Here is an 18,288-nt window from a genome sequence, read left to right as displayed (position 1 = left end):
CCACAGATCTCACCCGGTGGTGCTCCGTCTGTTTGCGGCTCGCGGAGAAGATGGCGGCGCGTAGTGGTTTTCAGCCTGCGACACCCGGAGGCGGCGGAGCCCCGATGGGACCGGGGCCGCCGGTAGCCGGTGCAGGACCCGGAATGGGTCCCGGTACGCCTTCGGGACGGATGGTACCCACCGGGCCGCAGAACCATATGTATCGATCACCGATGCCCGGATACCCGGTAAGGCGCGAGGAGAACAAAGAAGCAGGCGAACCTAAACAGAGGGGCTTGGTTTTAATGTTTCCATAAAGAATCTTTGGCTTTATCCACCGCATCAAACATCCAGACTGTTTTGAATTGAATTAAAAAGTGTTAAAATGAGGATATCTTGCATTATTATGCGTGCAGTAGTGCTTCGAGTACGTTAAGCTGCAAAGCACTGCAAAACATGAAACACATGATTCTGATTTATAACCAAGATCACATCATTTCTGTGAAATTCTCTTACAATTTGTGACCAGACGTTAATTTGATGATATTAAAAGGGTTTCAGCAGAAAAACTTGGTTTTGTATGATACTGGGGCCTACAAAAGCATCACCCTTATGGGTTTTGGTTCCATTGAGGGCCACTGTGTTTATATATATATATATATATATATATACTAAACCTCATATATTATGCATGCAGCTTGCTTGAGACCACCAGTGGAGATACTTATGTGTTGTGTTTTTCTGGTTGTGAATGTATTTTTAATTCGTTATACTATCAAAAAACAGTTAAATTGAAAATTTGGAAATGAGTTTAAGAAATGTTCAGCATGATTTGAGAAGTTCTTGAGGGTATTTTGAGCTTCAGTGAAGAGTCAGATGAACAGTGGTGCTTATTTTGTTAGTGACCCAGAAACTTATTGTAACTTTTAGTGCCACTAAACCTTTTGTGCTGTTCCGAGATTCTAGACAAAAACATAAGTATCACTTTTAGGAAAAGTGTGGAGAATTTCTGCTGGCTCAGTCTTGCATTCAAGGATGGATTGGGTTTTAGTGTTTTTGCACTCGTGTGTAAACTTCAATGAAACGTTGAACACATGTATTCTATTGTGTAGGAGAAAAGCAAGTTTTTTCACAATGCGTTTGTGTCCAACTTCCCATTTGCATTAGATTGAAAGTTGTTTATCTGTTGTGCATTTTTTTTTTTTTTTTTTTTTTTTTTTTTGGGACCAGATAAATGAACTCAACAGATTGTGCACTTTTAAGTGCCCTTTTCAAGCATGAATAGACTCCAGTATTCAGCTCTTGACATTTACATTGAGAGGGGAGCCATCAGCCAGAGCAAATGGTGCTGTTTAACAGAATCATATTACTGAAGACAAACTACTGAATGCTTTGGTAGTTAAAATAGTTGCCCTTTTTATAATTTTACGAATATGAAATCCAATCTTTTTCAAGAATTTTGTCTTAGTAGTGTTTGACTAACTTAAATCTCATTTTCTAAACACCAAGCCACAAGAATTCACATCAAAACAGCTGTTTTTTCTTCATTTTGATAACTGTCCTTTCCTACTTCTTTCCAGAGACCAGGAATGCCTCCAGCCAGCCGTATGACCCCTCAGGGACCCTCCATGGGACCCCCAGGTTACGGGGCCAGTCCAGTGTCCCGCCCAGGTATGCCGGTCATGGACCCGTCCCGCAAGCGACCGCCGCCAAATCAGATCCAACAGGTCCAGCAACAGAATCGCAACCAACAGTAAGTCCACTTAACACTTTATTTGATGGTTAAATGTCAGAAGTCATTTGAAGTGCTTATTTAGATGTGTGCTTATTTTTGTCGTTTTAGTGCCAAGAAGAAGAAAATGGCAGATAAAATCCTACCTCAAAGAGTAAGTGGCTGTGAAATGTATTTTTGACTCATGAAATGTGTCTGAAGAGTGTCTAAGGTAGCGGCGCAATTTGTACAGTACAAGTAGCCTTAATCAGGGATGTGATTTTTCCGGATTAATCCGGAATTCCGGATTTTTCGACCTGAAAACGTGACCTATGTGAATCATGCAGATCTGTAAAAAAAAGGAGGGAGGAGGGGGGGGGGGGTTAACAGGGCCACACCGGGCGGCACGTCAGATGGCAAAGAGATGCATTTTTCCTTCCTTTCCAAGTATCAACAAGGACGTATTTGCGACCGTTCGCAAATGGCGGATGGCGAAGTATGATTAGTCAGATCACCTGTCAATCAAGCTCCCTGCTGCGCAGTGTAGTTACCTCAGTCGCTCTCGCGCTACAGTGGTATCATGACAAGAACGGATGATCTGGGTATATATTATTGCTTGTGTCCAGTAGCGTAGCCAGAAAAATATTTTTGGGTGTGCATCAAAAAAACTGGGTGTGCCACATTTATTGCCAGATGAAGGTGCAAAAAAATCTTACTATTATTAACAATACAAATAGTTACATATTAACATTACCAGAGAAGCGGTTTTAGCCGTGTCCCTACAACTCCCCCTCACTCAATCTGCATGTTAAGTGTTCACGCCATACGACCGTCATTTTAGATTCTGACTTGCAAAAAACATTCACGTCCTGTCTTTTTATGAGCCATTTTCTGAGCTTTCTCGCTCCTCAAGACGGCCGTGACGGTCACCGACCGGCAGCCAAAATATGCAATGCAGTTGTCCCCCGCGACACTTGACTTTTCATTTAATTTCATCACTTAATTCGTGACACACATTCTGCAGTTTTTTTAATTCCTAAGTTTACATACAATTTGTACAATCTGCATATTATTAATAGCCGACAAAAAAGAAAAAAAATAGCCTAGAAAAAAAAACGTATTGCATGTTGCATTTATACTGGCCAAAATAAGTTTTTCACATACAGGCATTAACACAAATTAAGCAGTTTAAAAGGTCTGATGCCTGATGTTTAGACGGTATAATGTGTTGTTTTAACAGTTGTATTTAGCGAAAATAAAGGCAATTATTCTGTAAACATATTGTGTGTAATATAACATTTGAGGATTTATCAGCCTATAGGCCTATCCTACTTGTTCATGTACGAAGTAAAAAAAAAAAGCTAATACTTTGTAAACAATCAAAACATAGGCTACAGAAAGAAATTTGTTCCACATTACCGGTCCTGTTTCGGGCATCCCCACAGCTGCTTCTTCATTTAGATGAATACGCACATATATACACTAAAATAATAAATTTATACACAACTGATTAAAATATTTCCACACTTGCGAGCATAACCAAATTTATGGTATTTACTAGTTGACATAGCAACACTATACAGAGAAAAAAGTGTGCAAAAATGTAAAAGTCTTTTGAAGACATCGCTGAATATTTATTATAGTTTATTATAGCTAAAGTAAAATTTTAATCCCAGTTTTTAGTGTTCATTTAAAATGAGACAAAACTGCTATTATTTTAATCTCCAAGCTGTTATTTATCAGTTTAGATTTATTTATAGTTTTTTAATGCTTTGGAACACTAAACCTGTTTTAAATCTAAGTGCAAATGGGGAAGTGCTTTGTGCCCCGCTATATTAAACTGTTATTCTATGACATTAGCGATTTAATTTACACTATTTACTTTTGTTTTTCAATGAGAAACCACAAAAAACAGGCGAATGAAGACAATTGAAATTATTATTTCAAGAAATGTAAAGCATTTTGGCTGGTTTATGTGTCTCGTGTACTATGGGAGCTGTGTGTGGAGGGAATGGAGTGTTTTTCTGAATGTCTAAATGTGTTTCATCTATTTGCCTACATTGTTTTGAACTCTACAGCTGTGTTGCGATCAGGGCCGTGCATGGTTGCGATATTCATTGTCAAACTCCAAAATGTGATTATTTTAAATTATTTAAAAAACGCCATTATTTTATTTGAAAAAGTTAGTAATTTTATTTTGTTGACAAAATATTACAGTTTGTCGTGTACATTTGTTTCATTCCACCATATCACATTTAAAGCTCATGGTCGTGTTAAAACTTGCCCCTCAGATGTTACAATGTACCCCTACGGGGCATTTTGTAACATTTTACTTCCTTTCTTTTGAGGTAAACAACGAAAAACGTAGCCTATACACTGTAATTATTAAACAAAGCGACATATTTGAACTAGACGAATGTGATATTAATGTGGATTAAAAAAAGTATACTCATAACTCCATGTGGCTTTAAACAAATTGAGAAATTCAAAGTGTTAGGTTGTGCCCCGCGCTCCCCTAAAAACACGTTCATGTGGAGATGGCGAGCCGAGTGTAGTGTCGGCAAAAGAAAGTGACTAAGAAAGCACAGTTTATTAATAAATAAATATGTTTTCTTTTCCCCCAACACATTCCTAATCATTACTTTTGCCGGTGCAAGCTTTATGCGCGCTTGAATGCAGAATGGGCTATATTAAAGGATGATTAGCTAGCTTATCAATTTCATATAAACGTGTGAGTACTTGGCTAGAAAAATCTTTAGTCGGGAGCAGGCCTACTTGGCCCATTTCGTTTTTTAAATAAAATGCTGTGACATTTCGAAAAGTGCGCCTGCACGTCACCTTATATTGCAATGCACGAGTTACTCGCTGCGATCCAGGCAGGTTTTTGAGCTGGTAAATCACGACTTCAAATCACGACAAATCAGCGTTCCAGGCAAGTCACCCCAAACTGCTTGAGCGCATGTATTATTATTACATTATTATTCATTTGTTTGCAACGTTATATTGTTCTAAAGTATTTTTTTTTTCACTGTGTACCACTTGCATAAACACCGCACCCATAGGTGCTGATATAGTGGTTTCGCGGGCTATGTCACGTCAGAACTGGAAACTGGGAGTACATCGATCTAGTACGAGTTCACGAGTGGGAAGTCACGGCTTTGACTGCCGTTCGGGTGCACTTTCACGGGTAGAAGGTTGGAAAAACACGGTTGCCTGGAACGCGGAATTAGTCGAATGTTTTTGTTTTATTTCATTTTTTAATGTGTGTGGGTGCTTTGGTCTTTCTTGGGGGTGCTGAAGCAGTTGCTAGCCTCTCTTTAGCGCCGCCCATGTTTATTACGATTATTAAAATATATATTATCTCCATCTATTTTTATTTTTTAGGTGTGCCAGCTGCCACTGTGGGTGGCACCGGCACACCCTGGCACACCCGTGGCTACGCCCCTGCTTGTGTCTATATATAACCTATAAGTTACTAATTTGACTTTGTTGTCGATTGATTAGATGATCGATTTTGAGTGATTTTCCACTATGGCAGGATGTTTAAGCTGCATTAACATTAACTTAACGTTACTTGTATTTGCTAGCTATTAGGGATGCTCATTTCGGGTAATTGTCCCAACCGCAAATCATTATCCGATTATTAACCGTTAACTAATAAGATGGTAAGTTACACTTTTCAATAAGGTTCATTCAGCGCTGCCGCTCCCACCACGAGCATCACGCACTGTGTGTAGGCTACTGAGGGGGCACCAAAAAATTGTCTAATGAAAAATCAATAATTATATTTTAATTATTATATTAAATATATAGCTCACTGAATCTGATGGCCGCAAATAGTTTCTCCCGAAATCTAGAGCGTGCATGACAGAGGGAGAGAGAGCAAGAGACCGCACGTGTGTGCCCCATGAAGCACATGTAAGACAAACTCGACATTATCCCGCTTATTACATGGCTACCTACAAAATAAATTAATAATTTGACAAAATATTGATTTTAAAAGGAGTTGATTGATTTAAAAACGATTTATATTGCTTCCGCTAAAGAAAATAATCCGTCTCACTTCTCGTACTCAAGTAGAAGTACAGATAGGCCTACTTGTGTTAAAAAAATACTCTGGTAAAAGTAGAAGTACTAATTTAACTTCTTTACTCAAGTAAAAGTAGCCATGCGAATGATAACCCTTTTTTTATGCAAAGCTAACGTTACCTGGACCACACAAATGTACAAGCTGAGAAACCTAAGTGGATATCTTCTTTTGACATGAACATTTGCATGTTGCACATTTAGCAGTTAAAGTTGGGTAAAAATGTAAAACTAAAATAAGTTAAAAATATTTTTTTTGTCATGGTTGTTGTTATAGAGAGAGGTGGTGATGGAGCAGTGGACAAGACACTTGCTTTTGATTCCCACTGTTACACATCCACCAAATAAGTTATGTCATACTGTACAAAAAAAGTTGCATGTTAAATAAATAACAATGTATTTTTTGTTCAAGTAAGTTGTTATGGGTCCTGCTTTACTATTCATATAGATCCGCCACCAGTTTTATCGGCTTTTGGGGGGGGGGGGGTGTTGGGTGTCTTAGTATATTTTCCTGCTTTTTTGTCCTTAGCCAATCACATGCCTGCTTAATACACAAGTGTTTGCAGAAGCTCTCCAGTTTTGATGTAAGGGGTTTGCTTTTACAGATTTTTCTTTTTCAGCCCATGCAAATAAGAGAAACCTTGATAGCTGATGCTTGCCGAGTCCATTATTCAAAAAGAAATGGAGCTCTAAGACTGAAAAAATAAGTTGTAGTAGATGGACAACAGCTCAACATATGTGGTTCACAAAGCTGATCTTGATTTTTGGTGGCTTTATTTCAGATCAGAGAGCTTGTTCCCGAGTCTCAGGCATACATGGACCTACTAGCGTTTGAGAGGAAGCTCGATCAGACCATCATGCGCAAAAGACTCGATATTCAGGAAGCTCTCAAGAGACCCATCAAGGTACATGCAGTTTTTTTTTTTTTTTTTTTTTACCGTTGTCCTTGAGAAAAAAAATTGTTGCTGAGCTTCCATCTTGAACTATGTTTGTTTTGTGCAGCAAAAAAGAAAACTACGGATATTTATCTCCAACACTTTCAACCCTGCCAAACCGGATGCAGAGGATGGCGAAGGAACCGTTGCATCTTGGGAGTTGCGTGTGGAGGGACGACTTCTTGAAGACGTAAGTGGGATACTGTCATTTCATAGGCTTTCGTGTCTTTGTTGAGGTTATTTCTAAAAACTCTAAATGTGTTTCTCTGCTTTAGACTGCTGTGTCCAAGTATGAAGCCACTAAGCAGAAGAGGAAGTTTTCTTCTTTTTTCAAGTCTTTAGTGATCGAGTTGGACAAAGACTTGTATGGTCCTGACAATCATTTGGTGGAGGTGAGATGCATAAATGTGCATTTTTCAACTGTAGTACTTTAAACTTCGTTTACTATTGTGCCGTCCACTAGAGCTCCTATATTGCAACTTTTATGCCATTTCTCACCTACTAAAATGTCTTTGTCTTGTTGTCAGTGGCACCGAACAGCCACAACTCAGGAGACAGATGGATTTCAGGTGAAGAGGCCCGGAGATGTTGGTGTCCGCTGTACTGTTCTACTCATGCTGGACTACCAGGTGATGACAAAAACTTAGCCCTCGTTGTTCTTCGGAAACTACCAGCAGGTGGCACCACTGCACGTGTTAGTTAAGTGTGAGTGAATGGGACTAATGGGACATTGTTCTGATTCTAGCCTCCTCAGTTTAAGTTGGACCCCAGACTTGCCCGTTTGCTGGGGATCCACACTCAAACACGGCCTGTGATCATTCAGGCTCTGTGGCAATATGTGAAGACCCACAAACTCCAGGACCCTCATGAACGAGAGTTCATCAACTGTGATAAATACCTCCAGCAGGTAACAAACATTAGAGTTTGTCTTTTAATGCTTCTATCTCTGTAATCTCAGGTGTCTTAGACTGGAAATGCTCACTTAGACTTAACTACAGGAACACAGTATTACTTTTCTAGTTCTTTTGCAGTTTTTGTTTAATACGAGTCAGATGGACTTCCATAAATGTGCTGTCAGAAGCTTGAAAGTTGGCTAAACACATATTCTAACCGGGGGTCCGTTTCCAAAAAGCATTGTTCGCTAACTATGGATGTAAGTTCCAATGAACTCTATTGGTAACGGAACTTGCAACCATGGTTGCTTTTGGGAAATGCACCCCAGGATAGTAGCTGTAATGCTAATGGCTGGAGATCTGTTAAAGAGATCTTCTGTATTTTTCTTGTTCTAGATCTTTGAAACCCAATAATTGTTGGTTCTTCTCATTCTAAATCTGTGATACCCCATAATTGATGCTTCTCCTTGTTTAAGATGTTTGAAACCCAATAATTGTTGGTTCTTCGCATTCCAAATATGTAAAACCCAACAGTTGACAACTCTTCTCGTTCAAGATCTTTGAAACCAATAGTTGCTTTTTCTCCTCGTTTAATAGCTTAAGCCTAAAATTTGTCAATTCTCCTCGTTCTAGATCTTTGAAACCTGATAATTGATGAATTAAAGACTAGGTTAACCAGTTACCCTGGTTCTTTTCATTCCAGATATTTAAACAACACAATTATCTCTTCTCGCTCAAGATCTTTGGAAACCAATAGTTGTTGGTTGTCCTCATTCAGGCTGATAATTGTAGGTTTGCCTTTGTTCGATGCATTTAAAACCCAAAAAATGGTCAGTTATCCTTGGTAGAAATTTAGTTATCTTAGTTCTTCTTATTCTATATCTTTAAAGCCCAATAATTGTCAGTTCTTATTTAAGATCTTTGTGAACCAATAATTGTTGGATCTCTTTATTCTAGATCTTTAAACCCTAATGATTGTTGGTTCTTCTCATTCTAAATCTATGAAATCCAATAATTGACGCTTCTTGTTCAAAATATTTGAAACCCAATAATTGTTTGTTCTTCCTGGTCTAAATCTATGAAACCCAACAGTTGCCATTTCTCCTTGTTCAAAATCTTTGAAGCTCAACAGTTGCCATTTCTCCTTGTTCAAGATCTTTGAAGCTCAACAGTCGCCAGTTCTCCTTGTTCTAGATCTATGAAACTGTATAACTGTAGGTTCTCCATATTTAAAACCCAAAAATTGTCAGTTCTCCTCATTCAAGATTGTACTACTTACACCAGTTCTTTGCATTCTAGATATCTGAAACACAATTATTGGTTCTCATTTAAGATCTTTGGGAACAACAGTAGGTTTGCCTTGTTTGATGAATTTAAAACTCAAAAATGTCAGTTCTCCTTGGTAAAGATTTACCCACTTTCCTCAGTTCTATTCTAGATCTTTGAAACCCAATAATTGTCAATTTTTATTTAATATCTCTGTGACCCAATAATTGTTGGTTCTTGAAATTTATACATGCAATAAGATAATTGATGCTTCTTGCTCAAAATCTTTGAAACTTAGTAATTATTGGTTCTTATTCTAAATCTATGAAACCCATTTATGTTTCTTCTTGTTCAAGAAGTTTGAAACTCAGTAATTGTTGGTGGTTCTTATTCTAAATCTATGAAACCCAGTAATTGGCGCTGCTTCTTGTTCAAGATGTTTGAAACCCAATAGTTGCCATTTCTCCTCGTTCGAGATCTTTAAACCTGATCATTTTAGGTTCTCCTCATTTAAGATATTTGAATCCCAAAAATGTCAGTTCTCCTTATTAAACATTAAATGAGATTTACACAGGTACCTCAGTTCTTCTAATTCTATTTATTTGAAATGCGACAATTATCATTAGGCATTCAAGATCTTTGGAAACCAATAATTATTGGTTCTCCTCATTTGAGATCTTTGAAACCCAGGAATTGTCAGTTCTCCCTAAAGCTGTTTGTAAACCAATACTCTCATAGTTCAAGATCTTTGAAACCCAATAATTATTGATTCTCATTATTCTAGATCTTTGAAACCCAGAGGATGAAGTTTTCCGAGATTCCTCAAAGGCTGCATGCACTACTGATGCCCCCCGAGCCAATTATCATCAACCATGTCATAAGGTAACTATCAACCACTTGATGTCACTCAGAATTGCTGTTTCTGCCTCATCTAAACATCCTTTTGTGTCTCAGCGTGGATCCCAATGACCAGAAGAAGACTGCTTGCTATGATATAGATGTGGAGGTGGACGACACCCTCAAGACCCAGATGAACTCTTTCCTGCTCTCCACGGCCAGTCAGCAAGAGATCGCAGGCCTCGACAACAAGGTACGAAAGTTTCGCTCCAAAGTGGCGCCTTTGTTCTGGCTGGATAAACAGTCCTCAAAGTGCTAGGCACATCACTGCAGGGGAGAGCGCTGCCGTTGCCTTTGCACTGTTGTTTTGCTTCATATCCTGTCCTTGTCTGCTGCATATCAAAGTGACTCTTGGCAACACACAGGGTTTTGTTGGGAATGAAAGCCAAGGAGTGGTCCAGGAAAAAAAAAAGCATCCTGCTTTCTGTCAGCTATGAGCATGTTTAATTTTACTCCTTTGTGTTTGCTGAGGATCTTCAGTAGTCTAGTAACCCCTTCAGGGATAGCATCCGGACTCACCGTGGTTACATTGTTGCCACAGTTACTCCATGCTTGATGTAATCATGGTTTTCAGCTCGAGTGCTTCTGAATTGGTTGAATTGCTAAGATAAATCAGCTGTGGGTTAAAGTTCAGTTCCTTTGGGTTCCTTTATAATTTATACCGCACTGCACTCAACCAAAAGTAGAATTGTGATTCATTGGCTGATATCCGCATATTGACCTCTAGGCTTTTCAACTTTCACACAAGTTTAACCATTTTTTGTTATTCGCCTTTGACCCAGTTGAACCACTAGTCAGTTTTCAACAGTCGAAATGTGTCCTTCAGTCAGAGGTTGACCTTTGTATTTAGTGCCTGGTTGTGTTTATGAAATATCAGAATACAGTACAACCTTTATGATGTTAAGCAAGATTGAGTGTGATTGCTCTTATACAACAGTTCAATAAAGCTGAACTCTTGTTTAGTTGTAAATGTAATATAATAGTAATGATGATCCTCATGAAAGTTTGCTAAATCTCTCAGATCCATGAGACCATTGAAACCATTAACCAGCTGAAGACTCAAAGGGAGTTCATGTTGAGCTTCGCACGAGACCCGCAGGGCTTCATCAACGACTGGCTCCAGTCACAGTGCAGAGACTTGAAGGTGAGTCCAAATACTTCAAGAAGATTAGTAGCATCTAAAACGCTTCACTTTCGTGAAAAACCCTGTTTTTGTGGATGCATGAATCTTCTAAAACCTGCAGGGTTCAAAAATGCTTCTGCTAAACTCTGAGTTTGCTTGGTGGAAGAGGTTGTTTAACCTTCGCCCAGAGCTGTAGTCTTTCTCCATCTGGATGTTTGCTCAGCTGAGTGTTACTTAGCGGACTGACTGGACTTGTAATGACTGCGGGGGTTGGGAGGCACTTGTATGGGATGCTAAATTTCTAAATCCAGTTAGAGAAAATAAATCTTGCAACCATTTGCTCAATTTATCTGTCTAAAAATATACCATCTGTTGCAAAGCGGTTGCATGTATTGCCTTGAGATTGAACATTTTGCCGAGTTTCAAAAAGTGCATTGCTCCAGACAAAAGCCATTAATCAGTAACCGTTACATCTTGTTCTGCTGACGTCTGAATTTGGTGTCCTTGCAGACTATGACGGATGTGGTTGGAAACCCCGAGGAGGAAAGGAGAGCAGAGTTCTACTTCCAACCCTGGGCTCAGGAGGCCGTGTGCCGTTATTTCTATTCAAAGGTGATGCTTTATGCTTTGCACAATGGTCTTATTTAGCATGGTGAAATACAGTTTGAAGTCTCAAAGGTTGCATGGACAATCACAATCTGTTTTATTGATGTTTCTCTCCTGATCTTGTTCTCTCAGGTTCAGCAAAGGAGACAGGAGCTGGAACAGGCTCTTGGCATTCGAAACACATAAGCAAGCGGCCGTTACGACACAGGACCAGAGGGGGTTCTGGGTAGCAATTGTCCTGCTGCTCTGTGTTGCAGACGCTGATCACTACAGTTATATTACAGTTTATCTTGTGCTGTCCTGCTGTAGCTGCCCAGGAATTACCTTATTTTTGTGACTCCGCCAAACTAACACCCCTATCGTCTGCTTTCATCCTTATTTTTACATGTTTCAAGATTCCCAAGCTACTGAATGTTTGTCAAGGTGCTGTCATTTCGGAAAGTGTGGTTTTCTACCGAAACCGACAGGCTTTGTTGAATCATTTTGGTAATTGCGTAACTAAATTCCGAGTCGCAAGAACGCTCTGAAGAACAAAGCCTATTTGCCGCTTTCCATATTAACTAATCGGCAAGAGTTACTTTTTGCAGGGGTCATTGTTTATTTTTGAAGTTATCGATATTGTCTTTGATATTTTAATGTTCTCATAATATGAACTTTATGAAGATCTAGTCTAGTTAAGCATAGATGACGGATAATAACGTAGTTTAGTACCTCAGCTCTGTGAAGATGAATTATTTGGAGGAAGTTCCTCAAACAAGTCCGTTGGCGTTAAAGGGTGAGCTCACTGGTTAGCATTTTCTGCAACGCTCGATCAAACACGATTTTTTTCGTAACTCATCTGTTTGATAGTCGTTTTAGAGCCACAAGTTTAGATGTACTGCTGATTGACCTTTTTAATTATAGTTCTCTTGGTCACAAGCTTCGTCCTGGACTTTAAAGTACTTCCACTCTAACCTTGCTGTGATATGTATTAATATATTTAGATAATTGCATTTATGGTTTATTGGTTCATTCGATTAATTCTCGTCATTATAGTAAACTTGTCACTCTGAAAGAACAACACAAACCTGCCAATGCATATAGCCATGGCTACCCACAAACCTCCTGGGAAAACAGTCAGGTGTTTTAATATTTTATAGATGCGCTGCAGAGAGGCCATGGGCTCTTCCATTCAAGTAATTCGAAGCATTTAGAAGTCAAGTGCTAAAGACTTTAACATTCTTGGTAGTTTAAGTTTCAACTACATTTCATTGTTTTCCAAAAGTCATGCATTTGCGTTGATTTTTTTTATATCTTAGTTTTGTTTTTCTTTACTTTAATGGACCAAATGTTGTATTTCTTTGTTAGCCCTTGTGTTATAATAAAGATAATCTTGTATCGATGCTTAGCCTGGTGTTTGACCTTTTTGTGCTGAATACTGCAAGGGAGAGATGGAATATATAAACGTTAAAATCATAATCTGTGATGTCAGTCTTTTTCTGTTAAGCTTCGTATTATGATAACCTACTAGTAAACAGTTATTTACAGTGCTGTGCTATCAAGCGACAAAAATAAGGATTATCGATAATTGTGCATTATCTGTAAATTGTTCTGAAAGTGAACTATTCCTTTAATGTACTCACCCCCTTGTCATCCAAGATGTTCATGTCTTTCTTTCTTCAGTCGGGCGGAAATTGTTTTTTGAGGAAAACATTTCAGGATTCAAGTTTGACTTCCAAAGTCGACTTTCAAAATGCAGTTCCAAAGGGCTCTAAACGATCACAGCCAAGGAAAGAGGGGTCTTATATAGTGAAACGATGGGTTATTTTCTAAAATAAATTACATTTTACATACTTTTTAACCTCAAATGCTCGTCTTGTCTAGCTCTCTGTGTACTCTGTTTAGAGATTAAAAAGTATATAAATTGTAAATGTTTTTCGAAAATAACTAATCGTTTTACTAGACAAGACCCTTCTTCCTCGGCTGGGATCATTTAGAGCACTTTGAAGCTGCATTTACACTGCATTTTGGAAGTTAAAACTTGGGGCACCACATAGGTCCATGGAGCGAAATCCTGAAATGTTTTCGTGAACTGAAGAAAAAAAAAAAGACATGAACATCTTGGACGACAAGGGGGTGAGTACATTATCTGTAAATTTTTGTTCTGAAAATGAACTACTCCTTTAAGGTTGCCGAGGCTAGTCGATCTTTTTACCTTTGCTACCTGTGTGAGGCACACTTTTGGCGACTAAATGCCGTCTAACGTAAACTTTCTGAGAGTTTTTAGCACAAACATGTTTTGTTCTTATTAAAAGAAACATTTCTGTATCGTTTATTCATATAAAGCAATTATTATTGATAATGCCTACTTACATTTCGTCGACCTAGCTATGTTTACCTCAGAAGTCTCGCGAGCGTATTTAATCGTGCTTTTGTAGCCTACAGAAGATTACATCTTAACCTTTCTAGTTTCGAGTAACTAGGGCAGTTAAATCCCAACACAAATACAGTATGATATAGTATTTCTACTAATAATACATCATAAGAGTCAGTCAATCCTGTCTTGACTCTTGAGTAGCGCTCATGTATGAGAAGTCGTCGTCAGCCAATGCGCTTTAAGGGGAGTGAGGCGCGTTCACGGGCTATATATAAGCGCGCCCACAGGGTTTGCTCCGGTCCGTCAGCGGCTCTCAAACACACTGAAGTCCTACAGCCGGGACAGACGCGCAGTATGGCGGCCAAGAAAGTCTGCATTATCGGCTCTGGCAACTGGTGCGTGACATTTACATTGCGTGATTGTTTGACACTGTTTCTGCTGGTTAATGTTTTACAGTAATAACGCAAAGCTTCTGGGTGAATTGAATTTGGAAACAGCCGGTTTTAAGACCCAAACGGAATATATTTCTATTTTTAGGAAGTTAAATAAATGCGCTATATGTTGCACGGCTTCCCTCTGTGGGTATCAAGTGCAAACCAGGAATACCTAACGTCGCTGCTGATAATGTTTTTGAAGTAGTACACATTATATACACACTGAATTATTTTAAATTAAAACATTTTAGATATGTTTTATATATAATGTAATGAATATATTGTATGTGATGTTCAAATGAACAGTTTTGCTTGCTGATGAAATATTTGCTGAGTAATGATTGACCCAGGTGTCCAGTGATTCTCTTTCAGCCAAAAGAATATGCTGCACTCTCTTCTTTCTGACCCATAAACTTAAGCCTGTTTTATGGCGTTGCAGATACCGAAGCAAGGCTGTCATATGATATGAACAGGATTATTATTATTTTCCTCCATAATTAGTATCTTAATTGCATGTTTCACACTTCCAATGTTAGAGGATTATTACGTTTATATTATATTAGTGTTTTATAATGTTTGGATATTTTCAAAGAATACTAGGCTATAGCATTTCCACAATAGTTCGAAAGTAATAAAAACAGTGGTAAATGCCATAATGTTCACCCCTTCAGTGCCTGCTCAATTGCAACAAAGTCGGGAGCCAACCTGTAGTTAAGAGAATTTGTCACAGTAATTAAGTTATCTTTTAGTTATTCCGTTAATTAAGCTCTCGCAGCAGCTGCTGATTATCCATTACAGTTTGTCTGTAATGTCAAAGTTATTTTATTTCCTCAGGGGTTCTGCCATTGCCAAAATAGTGGGCGCCAACGCAGCAAAATACAACACGTTTGATAACACGGTCAACATGTGGGTGTTTGAGGAGATGGTTAATGGACGAAAGCTCACTGAAATCATCAACACTGAACACGAGAATGTAAAATACTTGCCCGGACACAAACTCCCGCCCAACGTGGTGAGAACAGTAAAGCATCTGTGTAGTCATTAAACTCTTGATTTAAGAAAAAATTTATAAACCCAGTGATAAATGGCTGGTTTCCTTTAGTTGGCGGTTCCAGATCTGTTGGAATCAGTGAAGGGTGCAGATATCCTCATCTTCGTCATCCCTCACCAATTCGTGTCCAGAGTTTGTGACACCATCAAGGGACAAATCAAAACCGACGCTGTGGGAATGTCCCTCATTAAGGTGAGTCTTCTCATATGCATTTCTTACTTTATGTAGTCATTTTTTAATTTGCATCTGGACCTGCAGCACTGTTATATCACTGTGTGTGTTTCGTAAGGGTGTGGATGAGGGTCCTGACGGACTGAAACTGATCTCTGATGTCATTAGGGAAAAACTTGGCATCACCATGACTGTCCTGATGGGAGCCAATCTGGCCAATGAGGTCGCTGACGAGAAATTCTGCGAAACAACGATTGGTAAGTACACAGAAATGGAAATATTAAGGATAGTGTGCCCATGTATGCCACTGTAACTACAATTGCATACATCTGCAGAATCTGCAAAATGTTAATTATTTTACCAAAATATGAGTTTAGTGATAGTTGTCCATGAGTTCCTTGTTTGTCCTGAGCAGTTAAACTGCCCACTGTTTTTTCAAAAAAATCATTGAGGTCCCACACATTCTTTGGTTGTTTAGCATATTTGTGTATTTGAACCCTTTCCAATAATGACTGTATACTTTTGAGATGCAGCTTTTGACACTGAGGGACTCATACGCAACTATCACAGAAGGAAACCCAATGCATTAAGAGAACTTTTGGGGATATGAGTTGAGATATTGGCATATGAGTTGTCCTCAATCTCAAAATCATACAGCCATTGGCACAATCAATAATAAGTTTGTGTTCAGGGTGTAAAAGCAAAGCTCACGGACCCCTGCTGAAAGAACTGATGCAAACACAAAACTTCCGTGTGACGGTGGTGGAGGAGGCTGATGTTGTGGAGATCTGTGGGGCGTTAAAGGTAAACCTTCACCCATTTGTTTTCATGCGCATTTTTCTGAATAAAAACCAAGAATTAACAGATTTTGATAATTCTAGAACATTGTTGCAGTGGGCGCTGGTTTCTGTGATGGACTAAACTTTGGTGACAACACCAAGGCCGCTGTGATCCGTCTAGGTTTGATGGAGATGATCGCCTTCGCTCGGATATTCTGCACGGCCAGTCCAGTTTCTCCCGCCACGTTTCTAGAGAGCTGTGGTGTTGCCGACCTCATCACCACCTGCTATGGAGGGCGCAACCGCAAAGTCGGAGAAGCATTCGCTAGAACAGGGAAAGTATGTCTGGCCCTCAGGTTCGAACGTTAAACTCTTAAAAAAATCAAGGTTCCAAAAGGGTGTTTTTCCAGTGATGCCATAGAAGAACTTTCTTTGGCTCCCCAAAGAACCTTTCGGTGAACAGTTCCTAAAATTCTAAAGATCCTTTTCTGCATTTGAAAGGTTCCATAGATGTTCAAGGTTCTTCACAGAGCCATTGATGCCAATATAAGAACCTTTATTTTTAAGAGCGTACCTTATTTTCTCTCACTGTTCTAGTCCATGGTTAAATATTTTGGTTTGTTGTCAGTCTATCGAGGAGCTCGAGAAGGAAATGCTGAACGGCCAGAAACTTCAAGGTCCGGCAACCGCAGCAGAAGTTCATCAGATCCTCAAACACAAAAACCTGGTGGAAAAGTAACTATCTTTGTGTTCTTCAAAGTAACTGATTACATCTGGATTGCATAATCAGATTCCAAAAATTAAGTACTTGTGAATAAATGTAAAAAATACTTGTAATCAGACTACACTTACTTTTTTGTTGATTAACTGACAATAGCAATAAATTATTCAGAAACTCTTGATTCTCCCTAATTATTCTTTTTTATCTTTTAAATATCCCTTTCTAGAATAGCCTACACTTTTATTTTGATTGTTAACTTAAAAATGATTTATTTTAAATGTATTTTTATGCATATAACTATGAGCTTTTGGCTAAATTCACAAACCCTAGTTTGGGAAAACTAATGTAATGTTTGGCGGTGTAATGGAATGGAATATAATGTCTTTATTTTTGTATTTTTATATCAATATGGTAGGTACAGGATTATCTTATTTAAATCAATGTGATAAATGAGTTACATCAAAAGTAATCTAAATGTAATCTAAAAGGTAGATTACTGACTACAATTTCCTGTATAATTTGTAATAATCTACCCAGCACTGTTCACAATATGGAAACAATATTTGTGTCTCTTTTTCAAACTTTCTGTGTTTCTCTGCAGGTTCCCCCTTTTTAATGCAGTTTATCAGATTTGTTTCCAGAGTCACCCAGTCAAAGAGTTCATCACCTGCCTACAGAACCATCCAGAACACATGTGAACATCATCATTATGGACATTACAGCTGTTTTTTTTTTCTTCATTAACACAGTATTAAAGATTTATCTCTAAATGTTGTAAATTAACAGTACATTTTATTTGGGATAAAATGCATTGTAAAGGAAGCTTGTCCTGTTTTGAAGACCTACCCTCTCACAAATGTATTTTTAACATTTCTAATTCTGTAATTTTGCAGCCAATTATAAGTGCCTTAAAGTTGAGATCTTAAAAGCATTTATTTTCTGGAAAACAAAGTTGCCATACAAATGTTGTTCACTCTTTGCGTCAGTAAGTTTGTTTGATTTTGCTATCGAGTGCCTCTCTGTACATTGATATTACTCTTTAACACAGATGGAATGTGACCTTTACTTTGGACAGCTCTCTGTGAGGCATGTTCACCTTTAACATTTTAGGGGTTCAACCTTTGACCTTTTCTTGAGAGTATTTCAGTTGCTAACATTTGCAAACTGGACCAATCTAAATTGCACTGCAGAACAGATTGTATGTTTACATCAGATATTAAAGATAACTGTCATAACTTCAATGGATGATTGTATTGTTTTGATTTAATGTTAGAATCACG

General features: G+C 38.5%; 2 protein-coding genes across 2 annotated transcripts; both read left to right on the top strand.

Annotated features, from left to right (window-relative positions):
* Positions 1-13: 13 nt before the first annotated feature.
* smarcd1 (SWI/SNF related BAF chromatin remodeling complex subunit D1) lies at positions 14-12,878 on the top strand. The gene is made up of 13 exons (XM_073844677.1): positions 14-227; positions 1,560-1,732; positions 1,823-1,865; positions 6,559-6,681; positions 6,779-6,901; positions 6,987-7,103; positions 7,239-7,340; positions 7,457-7,618; positions 9,655-9,752; positions 9,825-9,960; positions 10,789-10,911; positions 11,401-11,502; positions 11,629-12,878. The coding sequence occupies exons 1-13, from the start codon at positions 51-53 to the stop codon at positions 11,680-11,682; spliced, it is 1,533 nt and encodes a 510-aa protein (XP_073700778.1). The 5' UTR covers positions 14-50; the 3' UTR covers positions 11,683-12,878.
* A 1,222-nt stretch (positions 12,879-14,100) lies between these two features.
* gpd1b (glycerol-3-phosphate dehydrogenase 1b) lies at positions 14,101-18,249 on the top strand. Its single transcript, XM_073844678.1, has 8 exons — positions 14,101-14,247; positions 15,121-15,298; positions 15,389-15,529; positions 15,627-15,765; positions 16,200-16,312; positions 16,390-16,626; positions 16,916-17,022; positions 17,610-18,249. Exons 1-8 carry the CDS (start codon positions 14,207-14,209, stop codon positions 17,704-17,706), a joined length of 1,053 nt encoding a protein of 350 aa, XP_073700779.1. The 5' UTR covers positions 14,101-14,206; the 3' UTR covers positions 17,707-18,249.
* Positions 18,250-18,288: the final 39 nt, after the last annotated feature.

Source organism: Garra rufa, chromosome 7, assembly GCF_049309525.1.
Source record: "Garra rufa chromosome 7, GarRuf1.0, whole genome shotgun sequence".
In the NCBI taxonomy this organism is placed as follows: domain Eukaryota; kingdom Metazoa; phylum Chordata; class Actinopteri; order Cypriniformes; family Cyprinidae; genus Garra; species Garra rufa.
This window is presented reverse-complemented; position numbering and strand designations above follow the sequence as displayed.